At 42.7% G+C, this 26,492-nt stretch overlaps 1 protein-coding gene across 5 annotated transcripts in view; it reads left to right on the plus strand.

The window, feature by feature from the left end:
* Positions 1 to 430: 430 nt before the first annotated feature.
* LOC134356079 (endonuclease/exonuclease/phosphatase family domain-containing protein 1-like) overlaps positions 431 to 26,492 on the plus strand; it is a 68,859-nt gene continuing 42,797 nt past the window's right edge. Inside the window, exons 1-4 of one of the 5 annotated variants that reach the window (XM_063066642.1) lie at positions 436 to 634; positions 5,293 to 5,365; positions 6,392 to 7,272; positions 17,605 to 17,656. In XM_063066642.1, coding sequence (XP_062922712.1) covers positions 6,401 to 7,272; positions 17,605 to 17,656 — 924 coding nt within the window. In that variant the 5' untranslated portion in view covers positions 436 to 634; positions 5,293 to 5,365; positions 6,392 to 6,400. Of the gene's footprint in view, positions 635 to 4,468; positions 4,892 to 5,292; positions 5,366 to 6,391; positions 7,273 to 17,604; positions 17,657 to 26,492 lie in introns of those variants that run through there. The other 4 variants (XM_063066643.1, XM_063066644.1, XM_063066645.1 and 1 more) reach the window with 4 other exon arrangements.

Below are 26,492 nucleotides of genomic sequence, written 5' to 3' on the forward strand. Positions count from 1 at the left end.
TTGAACCTGCTCATAAACCATCACAGAGCAAGGGTGGAAACTGGTGCATTAAAATGGGAAACAGCAGCAAATGTGAAGAAAGGAACAGTATTAATCTTTCCAGTTGATGATCAGTTCCAATGAAAGATCACTGACCAGAAACATTACCTGTTTCTCTCTCTCCACATATGCTGCCTGACCTGCTGAATTTTTCTCACATTTGTTTTTATTTCTGCTTGCACCTGCTTTTTTTTGCGTTTTGAATGAAATAGAAGTAATCCTTCACTTGATTAAAATTATAAACCCAAAAATAGATCCAAGCGATTGTAGAATACAACCTAAGGGATGAAAAAGAACTGTACCTTTAAGGGGCAGTCCTCAAAAATTAAACATCAAATGGATAATTGTAAACCCCGCCTTTGCTCTGATTCCATTTGACCGAAGGCAGCACCTCTCTGTGTGAGCCTGCCCAAACAAATAGAGATATCCACAGAGCTTGTAAGGCTTGATATCTGGTTTATCAACCTTGCAAAAGAGTATTTATACAAATGTGTCAGTGTGTGCACACAATATAGATCCTTCCTGTAAGTGTCTGGAACCAGAACCTGTGCTCAGGAGGCCAAGAAAACAACTTTCTTTCACCAACGCGATTCAGGTAAATATTACATTCAAATACTCATTGGAAAGTAAACTTATGTGATTTACGTTAAAACCAGCAGCAAAATTGTTGAAATCTCCATCAAGTTGTGGAGCACTTTAAATTTCTCTTTTCAGTTTTTAGCAGTGTTTTGTTTCCAATGGGGTCAATCAGCTGGTCACAGTTTCATCCAGAACCAAACACTTACACTTCACCTTCTTTCAAATGGTAGTTTAGACCCAGTGAACGTCTGGCAAAATCATGAAGAATATAGAAGTCAGCCTTATAAAAACACACTCATGTTAATTTGAGGCAGAAATGCAATACTGAGTGCAAATGAGGAAATGGAACTCGATCAAAACTTGTCAACAGAGCATTGACAATCTGGCATTGCTCCGGCTTTCTGATCTAGGATTGTCAGAAGAGACCTGTATTACTATGTTGCAGGTGAGGGTAAAACTGAAAGTTTAGTTTAGTTGAATGCTTTGTTGTTTAAAAAAAAGAACTCTAGTTGAGGAGCTTAGTGATTTAATCAATCTAGCATTCCGAACTTCCTAGAACACATACACACAGTATAACAGGAACACAGCTCCAGCAAAATGCATAACACAAGGAAAGGAAATTTGGAACCTCAAAAGACTTCATTACTATTTCTCCATGACTACCTTATTATTGTCCCAACATGTTTATAACATAGCTAGCATTGTACTGCGAAGCCTTTATCTGTTCAACAGAGCACTTCACAAAACTTCTCAGACAGAGCCCAGAATTCAAGGATAATTTGCTTCTGCTCCAGTTTATGGGTTCTAAGGTGACTGCGGAGGCCAATATGGGAATCACAGACTGCTCCACCCTTGAGGTAGGTGTAACCTACAGTAATTGTCACATGGGGCCTTGGTCAGAATTGGGTGTGAGCCTCATATGCAGTGTGGCTTTAATGCACCCTTGTACCCTACTCTGTAATATGTTTGCAGCTGGCTTGCTTGAGATTTCTGAAGTGGCATGTACCTCCTGCTAATTGCAAGAGGTTATTTACTGCTCCCAATGCATGGGCTTGTGGTTCATCCCCATCATCCCCAATGGTCCAGAAATCCCAGGATTCTGTAGGGATGCTGCAACTTTTCAAAGTGATCACATCCCTCTACTGGCAGTCCCCAGGTTCCCATGTACAGTCCATACTCAAGTGGTTTGTCAGTTGGAGGTGACCAACTGCAGAGTGTGGGAGAGGATCACAGAAACAGCTGAGGTGAGAGCGCGAGCAGGTGTGAGAAGAGCAACTGCCAACTACGCTCACCAACTCAGTGAGTGAGCCAATGAGTCTACTCAAAGTTCCTGGCTCTGCTCAGTTCCATCCAGTTTCTGATTGCTGCAGCTCAGGGGTGGGGGAGAAAAGACACAGGGAAATGGCCTTCCCACATAGAACAAGAAGCCTGCAGCCCCGCAACAACTGGTAATTTCATCTCCGTTCACCCCACCAGTCTTTCAAATACTTGCTTGTGTGTAGAAGGTGTCCACAAATCAGACGTTGGTAATCTGGGGAAGACCGGTAATCTGATCTTCTGGCAAATGCCCGAGTACAAATAAAAGAACTGTAGTCAATGTCTAGTCCCTACCTTACTGCTTTCTTCTTTTTATAAAATTGTATAAGATGATAAAAGGTATCAGTCAAGTGGATAGCCAGAGATTTTTTTTTCACAGGGCAAAAATGACTAATATGAGGGGCAGAATTTTAAGGAAAGTATAATGGGGGAGAATGTCAGAGGTAGGGTTTTCACACACAGAGTGGTGAGTGCGTGGATTACCCTGGCACTGGTTGTGGTAGAGGCAGATATATTAGGGACATTTATAAAACTCTTACATTGGCACCTGCATGATGGAAAAATGGATGGCTGTGTGGGAGGTAAGGGTTAGATTGATCTTAAAGTAAGTTAAAAGTTTGGCATAACATCTTGGGCTGAAGGACCTGTATTGTGCTGTAATATTGGAAGATCTATGTTTTTGCATCAATCACTATGAGTGCAGGTGGCCCCTTGGGTACAAGTTTTGATTGGAATCTGTGGACAGAGGAACAGTATTGATTTTTTTACATTGTATTATTTGCATTCGCAATACTTCGCATAGGTGCAAAAAATTTGTTAACTTAATTAGGAGGGAGGGAATTCGAAGTGTCTTTCTTGTAACCTGCTTCATTTATGGGTTTCACCCATCTTCCAGAAGACTGCAGAATACATGCAGCTACAGTGACTGATGTTCCACTCTATATATTCCCAACTCCACCACTATCCAAGAACAACAGCAGTTTTCTTAAATATACAGGCAAACATCTATTGTGAGAAAAGGTTAGACTTATGTGCCCGTTCAAAGTTCTAAGTAAGTTTATTTTCAAAGTACATTTAAGTCACCATATACAACTCTGAGATTCATTTTCTTGTGACATACTCAATAAATCTACAGAATAATAACCATAACAGAATCAATGGAAGACTGCACCAACTAGTGTGTTCAACCAATTTGCAAAAGACATCTGTGCAAATACAAAAAGAAAGAAATATTAATAAATAAGTAATAAATACTGAGAATGTGAAATGAAGAGTCCTTAAAAGTGAGTCCATTTAGTTATAGGAATGTTCAAATGATGGGGCAAATGAAGTTGATTGAAGTTATCCCCTTTGGTTCAAGAGCCTAATGGTTGAGGGGTATTAACTGTTCCTGAACCTGGAGGTGCAAGTCCTGAGTCTCCTGTACCTTCTTTGTGATGGCAGCAGCAAGAAGAGAGCATATCTGGGTCTTGAGGATCCCTGATGATGGATGCTGCTTTCCTGTGACAGCATTTCACGCAGATTTGCTCAATGAGGAGGAGGTTTTACAGTGATGGACTGGGCAATATCCACTACTTTTCTTAGAATTTTTCATTCAAGGCATTGGTGTTTCCATGCCAGGCTGTGATGCAGGCTGTGATGCAGCCTGTGATTCAAAGAAGGCAGAGCAGCACCTCAACTTTCCTAGGTGTTTGCGCAGATTTAGCATGTCATCAAAAACTTTGATAGACTTCTATAGATAGACAGTGGAGAGTATCCTGAGTAACACACACAAAATGCTGGAGGAATTCAGCAGATTAGGAAGAATCTATTTAAAAGGATATACAATTGACATTTCCTGTCGGGACCCTTCATCAGGACTGGAAAGGAAGGGAGAAGAAGCCAGAATAAGAAGACAGGGGAAGGGAAGAAGTACAAGCTGAAAGGTGATAGGTGAAGCCAGGTGGTGGGGGAGGGAGAGTGAAGTGAGAAGCTGGCATGTGATAGGTGGAAAAGGTAAAGAGCTGATGCAGAAGGAGAGGGGGGCTCCAGGAGGAGGTGATAGAAGGGCGAGGAGAAGAGGTAAGGGGGTATCAGAAAGGGGAATAGAAGAAGAGGGAAGGGTAAGTATCCTGACTAGTTGTATCACAGCCTGGTATGGAAACACCAATTCCCAAGAAAGGAAAAGCCTACACAAGATTGTGGATAGAGCCTAATCAATCACAGAAAAAGTCCTCCCCATCATTGAGCACATCTACATGGAGAGCTGCCATAAGAAAGCTCTCTTCTCACTGCTGCCATCAGAAAGGAGGTACAAGAGCCTTGGGTCCCACACCGCCAGGTTCAGAAACAGTTATCCTTCAAACATCAGGACTTGAGGACATGAGTTGAATAGGTTATGTCTCAGGTCATATGTCAAGGGTGAAAGGAGAATTATTTAAGGGGAACATGAGGGGGAACTTCTTCACTCAGAGGCTGGTGAGAGTGTGTGGTAGTGAATGCGGGTTCAATTGCAACGTTTAAGAGAACTGTGGATAAGTACATGGATGAAAAGTGTATGGAGGGCTATGGTCCATGTGCAGTTTGAAAGGTCTAGGCAAAATAACAGTTTGGCATGAATTGAAAAGGCCTGGTTCTGTGCTGTAGTGTTCCATGACTCTGTGATTCTAATAAAGGAAAGTTGATACTCCTGTACCTTGTGTACATAAAATCAGTCTATGTAAGCTATTCTTATGCATATACTGTGACACACAACAGTTCTTGTATATTGCCTTTCACAGTTTGGTTTAATATTTATATTTATTGTATTTTGTATGCTTATTTGTTTTTTATGCTCCATTGGATCCAGAGTAACTGTAACTTTTTTCTCCTTTACACTGGTGTACTAAAAAATGACAAACAATAAAGGAGCACATTATTGGGACTATTATTATTCACATAGGATGGCATACAATTGCTGGATCAGAACACCCCTAAGGTATTTCTAACAACTAATGTACATTGTAATAATGGTAATGTAAGGAATCTGGGCAGAGGGTCCCAAAAAATTGTTTACTGATCCTGAATGCATGAGAAGAAAAATTAGCAAACAACAGAATAAACATCACAGAAATACTTATCAGCAAATCATTGTTAACTAAGCCAGCAGCAGGAAGGCAAATGATTAAGGTCACTGGAGAGCTAATTACAGTGCCCATTGTATTTAGATCACTATCTTGTTCCGCATTTAAAGATCCTTGCACTATGTTATTGGTTTTTAACTCCGCTTATTCTCATCTTCTTGCATTATGCATCTTTTTGTATCATTGTACCCTTCCACCTATTACAATCTCACCCAGAAAACATCAGAAATTAAAATAATTTATGTTTCTATCATAGGCAGGTAACCATCAGTGTCATTTTAATCTGTGAATGACAAAAGGAGTATCAATCCCAAGGACACAAATTGCAGGTAAATGTACCACAACGTACAATACAAATTCTAAAGGCACTAGTCTGAGCATTAGCCCACACATGAAAAGGTGCACTGAAGCAGCATTGCATACCAAGGCCAGGCCATTCCTGTGCAAGACCACACATATTCTGTCAGTCATGGACCCAACAGGTTGTGTGTATCTTTATCTTATTTGCACATCTGTGCTACAATGGTGCAGTGGGTTGTGCAGCTTCATCACAGTTCCAGCAGCCCGGGATCTATCCTGACCTCCAGCGCTGCCTGTCAGCAGTTGATAGTTTTCTCTGTGACTGCACTGTTTTACGCCAGGCACTCCAGTTTTCCCCCATGCCACAAAGATGCATAGGTGAATTGGCTACAGAAAGTTGCCCCCAGTGCTGATGGTTGGTGTGGGAATCAGTGGGGGAAAGACATATGTGATACAGAATAGAGGAAACTAAGTGGGGAACTGTCCCCTTCATAAGACTAATTGAGTAGGAAGAAGAAAATGATCTAAAAAGTAACACATTACTCTTCCTTCAGTTAGTCCTGACGAAGGGTCTCAGCCCGAAATGTCGACTGTACCTCTTCCTAGAGATGCTGCCTGGCCTGCTGCATCCACCAGCAACTTTGATGTGTGTGGCTTGAATTTCCAGCATCTGCAGAATTCCTCATGTTTACGGCATTAACAACTAGTTCCTATTTTATTGCCTACTAAAATCAAATCAGGCTATATTAGTGCTATTGGGATTAATCTTTTGTGAAAAGCAGCACAATGTAGGTGACTAAATAATCTTTAAAAATACAGAAAAAAATTGGAAAAACTCAGGAGGTAAGGCAACATATGTGGAGGGAAAATGGAGCAAAGGTTTTAGTTCAATCAATTTATTAATTGAACAGAATGGACAGCCAAGGTTACAGACACCAAGTCCTGATGAAGGGTCTGGGCTGTTCATTTCCCTGCATCGTTGCTGCCTGGCCTGATGAGTTCCTCCAGCACTTTGTGTACCTTGCCTTCATCATGGTGTATTTGAATTTTCCCAGGACGATTGCATGATGGGCTACCACCTGAGCTGTCATCGGCCCCAACGGGAACTGAAAGGGAGGAAGCCACTGAAGGGGCAACCAATCACACCCCCTGACAGCCTGCACAGCAACCAGGTCAACGTAAACACAGCAGCTGAGGAAGAGCTGATGACCCTGCCGGGCATCAACCGGACACTGGCACACAATGTAGTGCTATACCGTGACAGGATTGGGGGCTTCCGCAAGATTGAGGATGTGGCACTGGTGACGGGAGTCGGGGCCACCAGGCTGCAGCAGATAAGGTCCGAGATCTGTGTGGGGGACATGGTGCCGCAGCAGTCAGACATCAAGGTTGACCTGGGGACCACCAGGCCACAGATAAGACCTCCATTTAGTGCAGAAGACCGAGAGCGCTCCCGCTCCATGGGCAATCTCAACCTTCTCTCCTGTGACCAGCTGAACATCAACCTCGCCTCAGAGGAGCAGCTCACTGACTTGCTTGGGGTCTCCAAAGAGCTGGCCCACCGAATCGTCCGCAACCGGCCATACCGACACGCTGATGACCTGTTGCGGGTAACCGGAAGCAACGCCTTCTCCTTGACTCCTATCAACTCCAGGCTCAGTGCTGCCCTCCTGAAGCCCGTCTCCGTATCTACCTCCACCTCCACGCAGCCGTGCAGTGCCCTACCTTCCTTCTGCAGTCTGCAGGACCTGAGACTGAACTCTGGCCTCTGTCCTCGCACCCCTTCACGGTGCTCCCCACAGGCAGCTTTCACCAGTTGCTTTGATGGCAGGAAGGTGATTCGTATTGGCACTTGGAACCTGCAGGGGCTCAACTTGGACAAGGTCAACAACCCAGGCGTGAGAGAAGTCATCTGCATGACCCTACTAGAGCATGGGTTTGTAATAACTTTGTTCTTTCATTGAATTTGCCTCATATCGCCTGTAATCTATAAGCTCCAGGTATTTTTGTTCATGCTTCATTCTATCTGCACATCCCTGGAAACCCTTCAGCCTCCCCTTGAGTGTGCCATCCACTAAAAATTGACAACTGGTATCTCCATGAACTTCCTTTGGTCTGTTGACTTCTTAACTGTAAAACTTGTTGGTGAGGCCACATTTTGAACATTGTGTTTATTTTTGGCCACCCTGTTGTGGGAAAAACCATGAAGCTGGAAAGAGTATAGAAAAGTTTTACCAGAATGTTGCCAGGATTCAAGAAGACTGAGTGATGGAGAGAGATTGAGAAGGCTTGGATTTCATTCACTGGAGCGTAGGAGAATGAGGGGTGATCTTATAGAGGAGAATAAAGTCAGGAAGGGCATAGATAGGGTGAATCCACATGGTCATTTATTTCAGGATTAAGGAATCAAGCTCTAGAGTCCATAAGGTTTGAGGCATGGGAGAGATTTAATAGGAACCTGAAAGGCAACTTCTTCATCCAGAGGGCGGTCCATATGTGTAATGAGGCTCCAGAGGAAGTGGTCAAAGTAGGTACATTAACAATACTGAAAAGACACTTAGATGGGTTCAGTGGGTTATGGGCCAAACAGGAAGAACATGCAAACTCCTCTAGTGCTGCCTGTGTGAACAGAATGAACCCTGGGTCGCTAGAACTTTGATGACTGGAGAAAAAGTGTTTATGGGTGGACACACGATATCCTTTGGATAGAATATACTGCAGGCATGATGCACTAATAGCAGAGAGTGAATGTTTAGAACAACCCAATAAACAGTCGTAATCCTTCCCTTTACAGAATGTGGATTTAGCCATGTTGGGTAAAGCATTTGACTTCCTAACTTCTAAATGACTGACAGAAAATCTGCTTTTTAGACTAAGCTGCATTATCTGGGTAACACAAAGTGCTGAACATCCCCTCTTAAACCAGTTTAGAAGTCAATATTTATTCAGTGTCTGTTTCAATAATGCAGCTTTGGTTCTTTAGCTTGCTTCCAGTAATCAAGGTATGCTTCTATTTACTTAGTAAGATGCAGAGAGCTAATCAAGGGTCTATTTTCCTGTTACAACTATTTTTGAGTGAAGAACTACTTGCAAAGTACATAGATGTTTCACTGCTCATTTGTCACCACTACATACAGCATCCTCGAACCCCCCTCCCTGGTGCTACTTTGTGTCCTTTCTTTCACTCATGCTGCTCAGCAAGTAAGCTGAACTGGTCAACCCAATCAATGCTGAACTTTGCAACAACATCCACACATCAAGAATGAATGTACAGAGGAGATGTGGGACCAAGCTTGGGCAGAGATGATTAGAAGTAAGTATCATTCCTTATTAGTCCTACTGTCTTTGCCAGGGGGCTGACTCAAATATACATAAACATACAGGTATGAGATACATTGAAATATAGAAAATACAAGTTCATAGAACAATAGAGCAGGGATGCAGGCCCTTTGATCCAATGTGTCCATGTTGAACACAGTGTTCCCCCACTCCAGCGCAGGGCCAGGACACTGTATAGAACGCAGGGCCCAGACCCTTACTAGGACACAAGGCCAGGATGACTGCCGAGGTAAAGTGCCGAGGATTTGGATGGGGACGAGGAATATCCAGCACAGGATGAGGAATCTCCAGCACAGGGCTGGTCGAGGAACTCCTGGACTGGAAAAGGCACATGGGCTGGAAGAGGCCACGAAGCCTTGACTTGGACAGGACTGGAACACAGTGCCTGGAACTTCAAACACAGGAAACAGAACACAGAGTCAGGGCCCCTCCTTGGGAACAGGACCTAGGGCCGGGACTCTTCTTTGACACAGACACTAAACATAGCGACACATCAAGGTAGTTCCAAATTCAACGATAGATAGTTCTTTATCTTGGCCTGGCAAGGCTCCGGTCTCACTCCGGTGGTTGAACTTGACAAGGATGCAGGCAAGGCTTCAGAAGGAAGGGTAAGGGAACAGTCCAGCAGGGAACTCTTGGTTTGAGGGGTATTTATGTGCCAGCCCAAAACGAGAATCAGGTGCCTCAATTAAGGTACCCAATGGAACAAGGGAAAAGAGGAAAACCCGGAATAAGGAATCAATGGACCGGACGCTGAACCAGAATGCAGACTAAACGAACCAGACCATGACACTTTCACCGCTGAGAAAAACGCATATTGTGTGTTTCTGGAGATCACGGTCTGCGACAAGGCCCCAGCCACCTTGAAAAAGAAAGACATAAGAGAGAATAATTTTAAGCAGCCTACGTACCCTCTTGGTGATGTGTTGACGAGTGTTGGGACATCATGTTGCCACTGTAGACTTTGGTTTGGCCACACTTGGAGTGTTGCGTGCTCTTCTGGTCACCACAAGATAGAATGCACGTGGTAGAGTATTTCCTGCATTCAGTCCATAACCCTCTAAGTCCTGCCCCTGCATGTAAAGTTACTATTGTGCCTGCCTCAACCTCTTCTTCTGATAGCTCATTCCACTTACTCACCACCCTCTGCTTGAAAAAATTGCTCCTCGGGTCCCTTTTAATGTTACCTCTTGCACAATGGCTCAATGCACCATAGCTTTGTACTCCCACTGGCTGGGCAAAAGACTTACCATAAAACCTTATCTATGCCACTTGTAATTTAGTATTTTCAATAAGGTCACCCCACCTTCCTCTGCATCCCAAGCAATAAAGACTTGCCTGACCTCTTCCAATAACTCAGTCCCTCTAGTCCTGGCAACATCCTTGTAATTATTTCCAGTGAATTAGGTTAGTTATCCCTTTCAGCCCGTTGTACCATTCCAGCCATTCATGGCTGAACCTCTCCCAATATCAAATTCCCATGGCTTCCCACAAAAGACATTTGTGTCTATAAATCTATCTCCTTAAATATATACAATGTCTTAGCCTCGAGGGCCATCAATACTGGTGCAGGTTCCCTACACAAATGTCTTGTGTATGTCTTCACTACACTTCACCACACAAATATTATGTCGCATCCTTGTTCTGGAACCCACAGCCAGCTGAAATAATCTTATTGCTTCACGGCTCCCTAGGCACGTCAGAATTTTATATGCTTCAATGTGCTCCCATCTCATTCTTATAACCTCTAGAGAAGGTAGGCCTATTTGATTTAACGTCTCGTCATGCGGCATTTCCACCATGTTAGGTGTCTGCTGAAGGCTTGCTGCATGTCCTCCGTGGCAATTACATTATTTCTCGGGCATCAGAATTAGATTTATTATCAGTGACTTTATGACATGGAATTTGTTGTTTTGTGGCAGAAATTCAGTGCAAAGTAAATTTTACTATACATTACACAAATAACCAGTGCAGAAAAAAAGAATAACAAAGTACTATTAAAGATTCAAGGATAGATGGCAATCTGATGGCATCACCAAAAATGTGTACAATTCTAATAAGGCATCTTTGCTCCTGTATACAAACCTCTTTCAATGAAAGTCAATGTTCTGTTGGCTTCTTAACTTTTTGATTCACCTGCATGTTTGTTTTGTATCGTTCTGTACAACAACAGTTTACAAATTGTCTCTATCCACTGCCTTTTTATTTTTTTCACATGTCTATCTTCACAGTGATCCATAGAAACATAGAAAACCTACACCACAATACAGGCCCTTCAGCCCATGTAATTCTGGATCTGACATGTATATGCCCAACCACCCAACTTGGCTGATCTGGCGTGAAGTCTGTTTGCATTCGGTCATATCTGCAATTTCATCCAGTTTCACACCTTTGGCAATACTAAGTTAAAGATTAGTTTATTGGGGATATATACAAATGAACAACATATTTTGTTATTAATCCTTAGGTCTGTTGCTCACCGGCATTCCAATGGAATGATACCCCTTGTCCAAAGAGTAACATGTAGAAACAAAGAAACACAGAAAACCTACAGCGCAATACAGGCCCTTCAGCCCACAAAACAGTGCCGAACATGTCCTTACCTTAGAACTACCTAGGCTTACCCATGGCCCTCTGTTTTCTAAGCTCCAAGTACCTATCCAGGAGTCTCTTAAAAGACCCTATCGTTTCCAGCTCCACCAGCAGCCCATTCCATACACTCACCACTCTCTGCGTGGAAAAAAAAAACACTTACCCCGACATCTCCTCTGTACCTACTTCCAAGCACCTTAAAACTATGTCCTCTCATGCTAGCTATTTCAGCCCTGGGAAAAAGCTTCAGACTATCCACACAATCAATGCCTCTCATGAAATGCAGGAGGAGACTGCAGAGATACTTAATGAATACTTTGCTTCATTATTCACTATGGAAAAGGATCTTGGCTATTGTAGGGATAACTTACAGTGGATTGAAAAGCTTGAGCACACAGACATTAAGGAAGAGGGATGTGCTGGAGCTTTTGGAAAGCATTAAGTTGGAAAAGTCTCTGGGACAGGATGAGATGTACCCCAGGCTACTGTGGGAGGTGAGGGAGGAGATTGCTGAACCTCTTGGCAATGATCTTTGCATCATCAATGGGAACAGGAGAGGTTCCAGAGGACTGGAGAGTTGCAGATGTTGTTCCCTTATTCGAGAAAGGGAGTAGAGATAGCCCAAGAAATTATAAACCAGTGAGTCTAGTTGATGGAAAAGTCCTGAGAGGCAGAATTTTTGAATGTTTGGGGAGGCATAATATGATTAGGAATAGTCAGCATGGCTTTGTCAAAGGCAGGTCGTGCCTTACGAACCTGATTGAATTTTTTGAGGATGTGACCAAACACATTGATGAAGATACAGCAGTAGATGTAACGTATACAGATTTCAGCAAGGCATTCGATAAGGTTCCCCATGCAAGGCTTATTGAGAAAGTAAGGAGGCATGGGATCCAAAGGGACCTTGCTTTGTGGATCCAGAATTGGCTTGCTCACAGAAGGCAAAGAATGGTTGTAGACGGGTCATATTCTGCATGGAGGTCAGTGACCAGTGGTGTGCCTCAGGGATCTGTTCTGGGACCCCAACTCTTCGTGATTTTTATAAATGACCAGGATGAGGAATTAAATTTGCTGATGACACAAAGGTTGGGAGTGTTGAGGATAGTGTGGAGGGCTGTCAGAGGTTACAGCGGGACATTGATAGGATGCAAAATTGGGCTGAGAAGTGGCAGATAGAGTTCAACCCAGATAAGTGTGAGGTGGTTCATTTTGGTAGGTCAAATATGATGAGAGGCATTGATCATGTGTATAGTCAGAGGCTTTTTCCCAAGGCTGAAATGGCTAACATGAGAGGGCACAGTTTTAAGGTACAGAGGAGATGACAGGGGTAGGTTTTTTTTACACAGAGAATGATGGGCTGCCGTCGATAGTGGCGAAGGCGGATTCGATCGGGTCTTTCAAGAGACTTCTAGATAGGTGCATGGAGCTTAGAAAATTAGAGGGCTATGGGTAACCTTAGGTAATTTCTAAGTAAGTACATGTTCAGCACAGCATTGTGGGCTGAAAGGCCTGTATTGTGCTGTAGGTTTTCTATATTTCCATTAGTCTTCTGTGTGCCTATGTAATGAGTATTTATTTGCTAGTTGGCCTCATATACCACACACTCACACCCAGTTCTGCTGTCAATCTGGTCCATTTATGGTCACTCTACCTCCTCCATCCCAGGAATGAACAACAGATAACAAGCTATACTTAGAATCTCTTCTTGCTGGTGGTTACATTCTCCATCAATACTATGGTTGAGAGCATTGGACCTCTACTATGAGTTGCTAGATCTTCTGTGAAGAAAATACTATTTTTTTTAACTCCATCTGGATTAAGTATTATGTAATGAACCAGATTTGATTAGGGAGCTTAAGGTAAAGGATCCCTTAGGAGACATTTAACACGAAGAATTAGAATTCATCCTGCAGTTTTGAGAAGGAGAAGGTAAAGTTAGATATATCTCTGATTAAAATAAAGTAAAGGAAACTACAGAGGCATAAGAGAGGAGCTGGACAAAGATGATTGGAAGGGGACATTAGCAACAATGATGGCAGAACCAGCAATGGCTGGAGTTTCTAGGAGCAATCTGGAAGGTGGAGGGTAGATTTAACCCAAAGAAAAAATATTCCAAAATATGTATGAGACAACTGTAGCTGCCAACAGAAGTAAAAGGCAGCATAAAAGCAAAACAGAGGGCATATAATATCGCAAAAATTAGTGGAAAGCTAGAGGATTGGGTAGTTTTTAAAATCCAACAGAAGGCAACCATAATGGAAATAAGGAAAGCAAAGATGAAACGTGAAGGTACTCTAGTCAATATTATAAGAAGGACATATAAAGAGTAAAGGTGAGGGGAGAGTGATATTGGAGTGCTGGAAAATGACTCTGGAGAGGTAGTAATGGAGGACTGAGACATGGCAGACAAACTCAATAAGTATATTATTTTCTTATTATTTATTTTTTTAGAGATACAGTGCTAAAAGGCCCTTCCTGCCTTTCGAGCTGTACTGCCCAGCAACTCCCAACAACCTAATCATGGGATAATTTTACAATGATCAATTAAGCTACGCCATATGGCTTTGACCTGTGGGATGAAACTGAAGGAGATGGAGAAAACCCATAGGGAAGACACATAAATACAACAGAATTGAACTCAATTCTGAGACTCCAAGCTGTAATAGTTTTGCATTAACTGCAAAGCTACCATTTGCATCATTATTCACTGTGTGTTAGAAATACAAGAGTGTCAGGGGGCAGAAATGAGGGCCATACTGAGGAGAAAGTGCTTGGGAAGCTGAAAGATCTGAAGGCAGGTAAGTCACCTGGAGCAGATGGACTATACCCCAGGGCTCAAAAAGGCATGGTTGAAGAGATTGTGGAGGTATTAGTAGTGATCCTTCAAGAATCACTAGATTCACAATCACTTATCAACTCCTGCTTGAGGAGTGACTTGGATCCATCCCAATTTGCTTATCATCACACATCAACAGCAGATGCATTTCATTGGTTCTTCACTCAACCTTGGAACATTTGGATAGTGAAGTGTATACATCAGGATGCTCTTCATTCACTATGGCTTGACATTCAATACTATCATCCCCTCAGAACTAATCAATAAGTTCCAAGTTGGGGGCTCATTAACTCCTCGTGCAACTGGATGCTTGGTTTCTAACTTGCAGATCCCAGTCAGTTCAGATTGGCAACAACATCTTCTCCACAATCACCATCTGTACAGGTGCACCACAAGGTAACGTGTTTAGGCCCTGCACTATTTGCTTTATATTTATGACTGTGAGACTAAGTACTGCTCCAATGCCCATATTTAAGTTTGCTGATGACACCACTGCCATTGGTGGTGATGAATCAGCATAAACGAGGGAGATTGAAAATCTGGCTGAGTGGTGTTACAACAATAACCTCTCACTCAATGTCAGAAGGACTAAGGAGCTGATTATTGACTGCGTGAGGAGGAAATTGGAGGTCTATGAGCCCATTCTCTTTGGGGGATCAGAGGTGGAGAGGGTCAGCAACTTTAACTCCATCTGTGTTTTCATTTCAAAGGATCTGTCCTGGGTCCAGAACATAAGAGCCATTACAAATAAAACTCAGCAGCACCTCTACTTTCTTAGAAGTTTACAAAGATTCAGCATGTCATCTAAAATTTAGACAAGCTTCTATAGATATGCAATTAACTGGTTGCATCATGAACTCCTATGGAAACACCAATACGTTGAATGGAACATCCTACAAAAGGTAACGGATATGGCCCAGCCTACCACAGGTAAAGCCCTCCCCACCTTTGAGCATATTGACATGGAGAGTTGTTGCAGGAAAGCAGCATCCATCATCAATGACCCTCACCATGCTCCCTCTCATTGTTGCCATAAGGAAGGAGGTAGAGCCTCAGTTTCAGGAACAATTTTTATCCCTCCAACATCAGGCTCTTGAACCAGAGAGGATAACTTCACTAATCTTCACTCACCCGAACACTGAACTGTTCCCTCAACCTATGGATTCACTTTTTAGCATCTTCATCTCATGTTCTCAATATCTATTGCTTATTTTTTTATTGTTATTTTTTAAATTTTTGTATTCGCACAGTTTGTTGTACTTTGCACGTTGGTTGTTTGTCCATTTTGTGTGCAGTCTTTCATTGATTCTAATGTGCCTCTTTGCATTTATTGTGAATATCAACAAGAAAATGAATTTCAGGGTTGTATATTGTGACATATATGTACCTTGATAATGTATTTTGAAATTTGAACTTTGGTATGGTTTTGGAGTACTGGAAAATTGCAAATGTCACTCCACACATTAAGAATGGAGGGAGACAAAAGACAGGAAATTATAGCCAGTTAGCCTGAATTTGGAGGTTGGTAAGATATTAGAGTCCACTACTAAGGATGAGGTTTCGGGATACTTGAAGGCACATGATAAAATAGGCCAAAGTCAGCATGGTTTTCTTAAGAAAAAACTTTGTCTGACAAATCTATTGGAAATCTTTGAGGAAATAACAAGCAGAATAGACAAATTGGTGGATGTTGTTCACTTGGATTTTCAGAATACCTTTGACAAGTTGCTCCACATCAGGCTCCTTAACAAAATAAGAGTCTGTGGTATTACAAGAAAGATACTAGAATGATTAGAAGACTAGCTGACTGGCAGGAGGCAAAGAGTGGTAATAAAGGGCACCTTTTCTGGTTGGCAGCTGGTGACTGGTGGTTTGTGTTGGCACCGATCTTTTCATGTTATATGTAGATGATCTCAATGATGAAATTGGTGGCTTTATGACAAAGTTTGCAGAAGCTATGAAGGTAGGTGGAGCTGTAGGTGAGGTTGAGGAAGCTGGGAGTCTGCAGAAGGACTTAGGCATATTGGAAGAATGGACAAATAAGTGACAGATGGAATATAGTGTAGGGAAGTGTACGGTTATGCAAATTGGTGGAAGGACGAAAGGCCTATGCTATTTTCTAAAGGAGAAAGAATTCAAAAATCAGAGGTGCAAAGGGATTTGTGAGTCCTTGTGCAGAATTCCCTAAAGGTTAAGTTGCAGTTTGAGTTGGTGCTAAGGAAGGCAAATGCAATGTTAGCATTCATTTTGAAAGGACTAGAATGTAAAAGCAAGGGTGTAACTTTGAGGCTTTATAAGGCATTGGTCAGACTGTGCAGAGTATTGTGAGCAGTTTTGGGCCCTTATCTAAGAATAAGTGTGTTGGCATTAGAGAGGATCCAGAGGAGGTAAACAAGAATAATTCCACATATGAAGAGTGTTGATACTCTGGACCTGTACCCACCGGAATTGAGAAGAATGAGGGAGGATCTCTTTGAAATGTACTGAATATAGAAAGGCATGGATAGAGTGGATGTGGAGAGGATGTTTCCTATAGTAGGGGAATCTAGGACCAGAGGACACAGTTCAGCAAAGAGGGATGTCCCTTTAGTACAGAGATTAATACAGAAGGTTAATAAATCGGTCATGATAGAATGGCAGAGCAAATCTGATGGGCCATATGGTCTAATTTTGCTCCTATATCTGATGATCTTATGTTCCTTGAACAGGATTCCCTAGAGGTCTGAATATTGAAAGGTGTGGATGAAGTGGATGTAGAAAGGATACTTCCTATAGTGGGAGGGCAAGGCAAGGCCTTACCAGGACAAGGCCTCAGAACACAAGGATGTCCCTTTAGAATAGAGATGAGTCGGAATTTCTTTAGCTAAAGGTTAGTGAATGTGTCAAATTAAAATGGATGTTCTTGATTAGGATGGGCGTTAAAGGTTTTTGGGAGGAGGTAGGAGAATGGGGTTGAGAGGATAATATATCAACCATGATGGAATGGCAGAGTAAACTCAACGTACTGAATGGTCTAATTCAGATTTCAAGTCTTATAGTCTATACATTCTATACATCGATAAAATCAAAGTGTTTGAAAATAGCACCTATGCAATATAGATTATGGCCAAACAATGTTGGTGTTTCGGGGCTGAGGGGAAGTTGAAGGAAAAGTTATAATCTCCATTCTGTCCCTTGCAAACAAACAAACAAATAAATAAATAAATAATACAAAGAACATGAGTTGTATAGTCCTTGACAGTGAGTTTATAGGTTGTAGAGTCAGTTCAGCTTTGAGGTGTGGGAAGTTATCCACACTCCTCTATTACCCATGTCATTGTACTGTTCAGAGTTCAGAGAGTGAAACTGGTCAAGAGGAAGTTTGAATGCTACGAAGATGCACAGTTTAGGCCAAATGGTCTGGTCCTGTACTGCATTCTCTGCAATGCTAAGTATGTTTACTTGATGAGGGTTTGTTGCCTCCCAGTTGACGTGACTAATATCAAGTTGTGTCTGTTCCAGGATCAAACTATTGGCCATTCAGGAAGTGCTGCATGAAGATGCCTTAGATAAGGTAACCTCACTTGCTTGCTTTACTTAGTTTTATACATGGAATGTTTTCACTCTAAGCACACAGACGGTCCTGCATTTGGGAATATTCCAAAAAAATTACTCGATTAGAAGGGAAATCCTGCTCTGCAAAAATTATAAGAAGCCTGTGATTTTCTTTCACTGTGTTTTTTATCTCCGTGCTTTTGGTCATATCATACAGACTAGATTGAAGTAGTGAGAGTTAAGAAATTCAGATATTACCTAGTTAAGAAAAGAGGACAAAAGAAATTGGAAGCTTCTGATCTGTTGCCCTCACATCAGTTATAAGGAAAACATTAAAATCTCTAATGAAAGATGTGAAAACAAAATGCCTGGAATAAACAATAATAGGATTGAACAGAGTTTATTGGAGTTCTTGGATTATATGAACAACAGAAAAGGTAAGGGGAAACCAGTGGATGTGTGTATTAAGATTTTCAGAAGGACCTCAATAATGTCCTGTACGTGTCAGTCAGAAAGGATACGTCATGTGGAATTAAAGTCAATCATTTTTACTCATGAATCAAGAATGCTAAAGATAATCACTTTATTCACCATATGCATTTATACGTATTAGGAATTTAGTGTGGTGCATTGGCATGACATGCAACAAAAAAATTCAACAATTCTTTAGAATAAAGAACTATATAAAAACAAAGTTAGAAGTTAAAGTACAGATATGGAATAAATTGTGCATAAATCCCAGTTTGTTTGATTGCTGGAATTTTGCACCTTTCACAATCTATATATCACCAACTCGTAGTTCCAGACCAAGTTTCAACACCCTAGCTCCAGCTGGACTTGATCCTAGTCAGTCCCTCCTTTCTCAGCAGCATGCTTTTCACATGCTGCTACCATTGTGCAGGTTGCAACACAGATCACTCGCTAGTGTGTTGCACAATCAGGCTGTAGTCAAAGAGATTCCAATGTGCTAAATAAGAAGGGAACACTTGCATTAATGTCAGCAGTAAGTCTCATCCAGATCTGCTGGAGCAGTTTTCTAAGTCCTTTGAGGAATATCTAAGCATCCACAGCCTGAAAACTCCGTCGCAGAGAAAGTGGAACTTCTGGGGAATACCATTTACAGCACAACCTGAGCTACCTTTGGAAAGAAGACCTTGAAAATAACTGACTAGTGTGAAGCCAAATCCAAAGACATGATCCCTGTTGTTGGAGACAAACATGTTGCCCTAGCTGAGAATAAGTTTTCTCCGATTGGGAGAATCCTACAGCTCCTCAGGGCTGCTGGAGGTGAAGTTCAGCAGACTGTTAGGCATTGTGGCAATGAGTATTGAATGCAGCTCAGTAAAAGTGTCCAGATCACAACACTGACAGGCAATATCAGAGGTATGTATGATGGCATCATGACAGCCCTTGACTCCTCTCAGAGCAAGATGACTCCACTCAAATCTATCAATGGAGAAGTAATCATGATCAGGGCAAATAGATGGAGAGATGGAAAATTACTCTGACCACTACTCCACTGTCACCACCACATCCCTGGATGCCATTGAGTGTCTGCCAATAATGGAAAAACTGGAAACAGAGGTGACCCTAAAGGAAATCAGCAAGGCCATCAAGAGTTTGGCCTCAGGGAAGGCACCAGGCAATGATGGAATTCCCCCAGACCTGATCAAGCACCGTAAGACAGCCCTACTGAACCACTGAATGAAGCCCTCTGTCAGTGCTAGCAGGAAGGACCTGTACCACAGAATATGAGGGACACCAAAATCATTACCTTCTACGAAAAAAAGGCAAGAGAAGTGACTGTAACAACTAGAGGGGTATCTCCCTCTTGAATGTTGTTGGCAAAATCTTTGCTCAAGGATCTTCATGGTCCATTTACAAAAGTTGGCTGAATGGGTCTACCCAGAGTCACAAAATGGCTTCTGTTCTTCTGTGCTGGAAGGTCAACTGTCAACATAAGTTTTCTTCCCTCCACCAACTTCAGGAGAAGTGCAGAGAGCAAAATATTTTGTGTTTATTAATCTCACCGAGACATTTGACTCAGTCAGCAGAGACGGGCTCTCTCAGATCCTCTGTGAGGTAGGCTGATTGACAAGTCTGCAGAGCATGATCGAATCCTTCCACAGCATGAAGGGGACTGTACAGTACAACCGCAGCTCTTCAGACCCCATTGACATAAGCAGCAGCGTCAGGCAAGATTTGTTCTCACCCCAACGTTCACTGGGATCTTCTTTGCCCTCTCCTAAGGCACGTCTTTGGCACTGCTGTATCTACTGCACTCTAGCTTTTTAACCTTGCCTGCCTAAGAGCCAAAACCAAAGTGCATGAGGCTATGATCGGAGACATGCTGATTGCTGATGATGCAGAAGATGTAACCCCCACTCTGCTGCACATCCAGATCTTGATGGATCACTTTTCCCAGGCTTGGAAGGAATTTAGTCTGTCCATAAGTGTGAAAAAGACAAACATCTTGGGACAAGGAGTGGAGGCACCACCAGTCATTACCATTGATAACTACAAACTAGAGGTTGTTCATCAGTTCACATGTTTAGGGTCCATCATCAGTCACTACCTCTTCTTGGATGCAGAAATCAACAAGCACAATGGGAAAGCTGCCCTCCTCACTGCACATGAATGGAAGAACTCCACACACTGTCAAAACAAATATGACAGTGTACAATACTTGTGTCACCAGCACACTCTGTTCAGCAGCAGAAAATTTTCGAATGGAAGAAGGACATTACCGTGGCTGACAAGTGAAGTCAGAGCCAAAGTAAAAGCAAAAGAGAGGGCATACAAGGAAGACAAAGCTAGTGGGAAGACAGAGGATTGGGAAGCTTTTAAAAACTTGTGGAAGGAAAGTAAGAAGGCCATTAGGAAGGAAAAGGTGAATAATGAAAGGAAGCTGGCGACTAATGTCAAAGAAGATACTAAAAGCTGTTTTAAGTATATAAAGGGTAAAAGGGAGTTGAGTATAGATATAGAACCAACAGAAAATGACGCTGGAGATATTGCAATGAGAGGCGCAGAGATGGCAGAGGAACTGAATACATATTTTGTATTAATCTTCACAGTGGAAGACATCTGCAGTATACCAGACATTAAAGAGTGTCAGGGAAGTGCAGTCAAAATTACGACTGAGAAGTTGCTCAGGAAGCTTAATGGTCTGAGGGTGGATAAATCTCCTGGACCTGATGGAATACACCCTCGGGTTCTGAAGAAAGTAGCTGGAGCGATTGCAGAAACATTAACGATGATCTTTCAAGAATCGATAGATTCTGGCATTGTACCGGATGACTGCAAAACTGCAAATGTTACTCCACTATTTAAGAAAGGTGGGAGGCAGCAGAAAGGAAACTACAGACCTGTTAGCCGGACATCAGTGGTTGTAAAGTTGTTAGAATCGATCGTTAGGGATGAGATTACGGCAGTGGTCCCCAGCCACCAGGCTGTGGACCGGTAGCGGGCCGCAAAGCATGTGCTACTGGGCCACGAGGAAATGATATGATTTGGCGATATGAAACGATATGAGTCAGCTGCACCTTTCCTCATTCCCTGTCACGCGCTATTGAACTTGAAATAACCTACCAAATCATACCAAATAACACATAAAACCTAAAATAACACTAACATAGAGTAAAAGCAAGAATGATATGATAAATACACAGCCTATATAAAGTAGAAATAATGTATGTACAGTGTAGTTTCACTTAACAGAATTGGGAAGATTAAGTCAAAACCAATTTGTAGATAAAAAATCGGCATGTACATGCATGTGCATATCACGTATGCGTGCATGCGCACACAAGTGCCCGCGCAAGGCTTCATGGTCATTGTAGTCTTTCTCGGGGTAAACACAAGTGTCCCATATCTGACTGCTACTTTTGTCTCTTATTTGGGAGTGAGACAGTTGGCAACCCCACTTGAGCACCACCCCACCACCCCACCCCCCACCGCCCTAGTTGGCAGGTCCGCAAGAAGATTGTCAATATTAAACCGGTCCACGGTGCAAAAAAGGTTGGGGACCCCTGGATTACAGAATACCTGGAGGCACATGACAAGATAGGCCAAAGCCAGCATGGTTTCCTGAAAGGAAAATCCTGCCTGACTAACCTACTGCAATTTTTTGAGGAAATTGCAAGCAGAGTAGGCAAAGGAGTTGGAGTAGATGGGGTGTACTTGGATTTTCAGAAGGCCTTGACAAGGTGCCGCACATGAGGTTGCTTAGCAAGATAAGAGCCCATGGAATTACAGGGGAGTTATTAGCATGGTTGGAGCATTGACTGATCGGCAGAAAACAGAGAGCGGGAATAAATGGATCCTATCCTGGCTGGCTGCTGGTTACCAGTTGAGTTCCACAGGGGTCGGTGTTGGGACCGCTGCTTTTTATGATGTATGTCAGTGATTTGGATTATGGGATTAATGGATTTGTGGCTAAATTTGCTGATGATACAAAGATAGGTGGAGGAGCAGGTAATGTTGAGGAAACAGAGAGCCTGCAGAGAGACTTAGATAGTTTAGGGGAATGGGCAAAGAAGTGACAAATGAAATACAATGTTGGAAAGTGTATGATCATGCACTTTGGTGGAAGAAATAAACGGGTAGACTATTATTTAGATGGAGAGAGAATTCAAAATGCAGAGATGCAAAGGGACTTGGGAGTCCTTGTGCAGGACACCCTAAAGGTTAACCTCCAGGTTCAGTCATTGGTGAAGAAGGCAAATGCAATGTTGGCATTCATTTCTAGAGGTACGGAATATAAGAGCAGGGATGTGATGTTGAGGATCTTTAAGGTACTTATGAGGCCACACTTGGAGTATTGTGTGCAGTTTTGGGCTCCTTATTTTAGAAAGGATATACAGACATTGGAGAGGGTTCAGAGAAGATTCACGAGAATGATTCCAGGAATGAAAAGGTTACCGTATGAGGAACGTCTGGCAGCTCTTGGGCTGTATTCCCTGGAGTTAACGAAAATGAGGTGGGATCTCATAGAAACATTCCAAATGTTAAATGGTCTGAACAGATTAGATATGTTTCCCATGGTAGGGGAGTCTAGGACAAGAGGGCATGACTTCAGGATTGAAGGATGTCTATTTAGAACAGGGATGCGGAGGTGTATAAGATGATGAGAGGAATTGATTGTGTGGATAGTCAGAGGCTCTTTCCCAGTGCTGAAATGGCTAACACGAGAGGGCACAGTTTTAAGGTACTTGGAAGTAGGTACAGAGGAGATGTCAGGAGCAGGTTTTTTATGCAGAGGGTGGTGAGTGCGTGGAAGGGACTACTGAAGACAGTGGTAGAGGTGGATATGATAGGGTCTTTTAAGAGACTCCTGGAATGGTACATGGATCTTAAAAAATAGAGGGCTATGGGTAACTATAGGTAATTTCTAAAATAAGTACATATTCGGCACAGCATCTTGGGCCAAAGGGCCTGTATTGTGCTGTAGGTTTTCTCTGTTCTATGTTCTAAATTACTTTAGTCAGAGGGTGGTAAATCTGTAGAATTTGTTGCCAGAAGGGACGTGAAGGCCAAGTCATTGGATGCATTTAAGGCAGAGATAGGTAGGTTCTTGATTAGCCAAGGCATCAAAGGGTATGGGGAGAAGGCAGGGAAGGGGGGATGACTGGAAGAATTGGATCAGCCCATGATTGAATGGCGGAGCAGACTCAATGGGCCAAATGGCCTACTTCTGCTCCATATCTTATGGTCTTATGGACCTGGGCAACATACATTAAGCAGGAGAGAAGGCTCAACACCTTCTATGTAAGATGTCTTTGTTGTTACTTGTGCATCACTTAGAGAGACAGAGTACCCAATGCTGAGGTTCTCTCATGCCAGTCTTCCTAGTGTGCACACTGTGGATGGATGGGCCACGTCTGATGCATGCAAGATGAACACATTCCAAAGAATATCCTGAATGGTGAGCTGGCTTCAGGCAAGTCTACCACTGACCATCCGCAACTGTGCGGAAAGGGAGTCTGCAAGCAGGACATGAAGGGACTGCACATCAACGTTACATCCTGAGAGGAACTTACAGCTGACCGCACCAGGTAGAGAAACATCCTAAAACAACACATTAAGTTAAATGAAGGAAAATTCCTGAAAGTGGCAGAAAACATAGGAAAGAATGCTGCAGCTCCAGCAGAGCTAAGACCACTTGTAGATGTGGCTTTTATAACACAGACTGCACTCTCCCATTGGTCTTGTCAGCCACAGCCAACAACATAGTAAGCTAGGACACAACATCTATGGTCTTCAACCAATGGAGGGCCACAGGAATGCTTTGATGCACGTTTAAAGAGCCAAGAAATTAGGAAATGCAGATGTTCAAAGGGATCTCGGTATCCTTGTACTCAAGGAAAATGAAAGCCAGTGTGCACACCCAAGGCGAAATGAGTAAGACAAATGGTAGCCTGGCCTTTCTTACAAGAAGAATTGAGTACAAGAGTAAAAGTGTCTTAGTACAATTGTATGAGCCATTCAAGTTTGAGTTTCAAGTTTCAAATTTGAAATGGTAACTTTTAATTATTAGCTTTATTTGTCACATGAATGTCAAAACAGAGTAAAATGTATCATTTGTGTCAAATCAAATCAGTGAAGATGGTCTTGGGCAGCCCGCAAGTGTCGTCACGCTTCTGGTGCCTACGCAGCATGCTCACAACTCGCTAATCCTAACCCATACATCTTTGGAATGTGGAAGGGAACCAGAGCACTTGGAGGAAACCCACGTGTTCATGGGGAGAACATACGAACTCCTTTCAGGCAGTGGTAGGAATTGAGCCCCAGTCGATGATCATTCTGTAATAGCATTACACCACCTGCCACCCACTTGAAACTTGAATTACTACTGTTGGAACTGCACTGGGAGTGTTGTGTATATATGTTTGGACTTATCCAATAAAGGGACCTACTTGTCATAGAGAAAATGGGTGAACAAAGGTTCATTAAACTGGCTCTCCCGGGATGGCAGATTTGCCGTCTGAGTAAAGATGGATTAGACAGTGTGTGTATTCTTTAAAATTCAGAAGAAGAAGAGAAGGTGTAATTGAAACACAAAATTGTTACAGGGCTTGACAGGTTGAATGCAGGGAAATTGTTTCTTCTCCCCAAGGAGCCACCATCTCAGAGTTTTAGAAAATACATTTGGGGTTGAGACGAAGAAAAATTTCTCAACAAAGGGTGGCAAAGCTTTGGAATTTTTTTAAACCACGGAGGATGAGGAGAATCAATCTGAATCCATTCAAAACAGACTTTGATAGATTTCTAAACATAAATGGTATCAAGGGATAATGTGGCGAGTAATCAATAACCATTATTTTCAAGGTGTTAAATGAATTGCAGGGTGGGGGGTGGTTGTTTGTTCTTAATAAAGACAAACTTGCCGTGGACTTATGTTAGAACATTTTATTACTGAACTTCTCTGTTCTATCAGGAGATACTGGAAGGGAGGTGACAATCATGACAACATCAGCCTGTATATCTACATTAACCTCTTGGTCACTCTTTTCTTTCTTGTCAACTGCTTGAGACAGTGCATCAGCAGCAAACGTAAATTTTCCCGCATATAAATCATCTTCTCATCATATTTCTGCAGCTTTATCAACATGCACTGTATCCTCATTGGACAGTCATTTGGACATAATTGAGACCAGTGGTTTATGGCCTGTCTCCACTTCAAATGCCTGTCCATAAATATACTGATGGGACCTTTCACATGCGTATGTGCTGGCAAGAAGGTCTTTTTCTATCTGTGAATAGTCGGCTTCCGCGCTTGTTAAAGCCCTTGATGCCTAGGCCACAAGTTGCCATGTGTCATCATGCTGCTGCAGTAGTACTGCTGCAAGGCCGTACTGGGGCGTGCCCGCCAAGATCCTATTGGGGGGGGGGAAGATAGGGGTTTAAGGAGTTACAGAGAAGCAATCTACTGACTGGCACAATTTTGAGAAGATAGTCTTGGGGTTGTGGGTGGAGGTTGCTGATCGTCACTTTAAGAACAGAGACAGTACGGGGAATAGTACCCAGTCCAAGGGATGATTAGGGAATGATAGAGCAGATTCAAATGATTGGATGGCCTTTCCTTACACCTAATTCTTAATCTCTCATTTCAAACTCCCTAGTATCAGAGCAACACACACAAAATGCTGGAGGAACTCGAGAGGTCAGGCAACTTCTATGGAGAGGAATAAACAGTCAACATTTCAGGCCAACTGGAAGGGGGGGAGGAAGGGGGAAGAGGCAGAATAAAGAGGTAGGTGGGAGGAGGAGGTACAGGCTGGCAAGTGATAGGTAAAGTCTGGTGATGGAGAAGGTGAATGAATAGGGGAGAGGGCATGAAGTGAGGAGCTGGCAGGTGATGGGGGGGAAGAAGTTAAAGGTGAAGAAGAAGGAATCTGATAGGACAGGAGAGTGGACCATGGGAGAAAGGGAAGGAGGAGGGGTGCTAGAGGAGGGTGATGGGCAGGTAAGGAGAAGAGAAGGGGAAAGAGGGAAGCCATAATGAGGATTGGAAAAAAGAGAGAACGGGGAAGGGAAAGAAATTACCCTAAGTTAAAGAAATTGATGTTCATGCTGTCAGGTTGAAGGCTACACAGACAAAATACAAGGTGTTGCTCCTTTAACCTGAGCATGGCAGTAGAGGTGGCCATGGACTGACATGTTAGAATGGGAATGGAAAGTTGAATTAACATAGTGGACACCAGGAAATCCCACCTATGGTGGCGGGCAGAGCAAAGTACTCATGAAACAGTCCCCCAATCTACACTGGGTTTTACTGATGTAGAAGAGGCAGTAAAGGGACAATAAAGATGGATCTTTCTGGGACAGTAAAGATAGATCAGGAAAAAGCAATA

The sequence above is a fragment of the Mobula hypostoma genome, chromosome 14 (genome assembly GCF_963921235.1).
Source record: "Mobula hypostoma chromosome 14, sMobHyp1.1, whole genome shotgun sequence".
Taxonomy (NCBI): Eukaryota; Metazoa; Chordata; class Chondrichthyes; order Myliobatiformes; family Myliobatidae; genus Mobula; species Mobula hypostoma.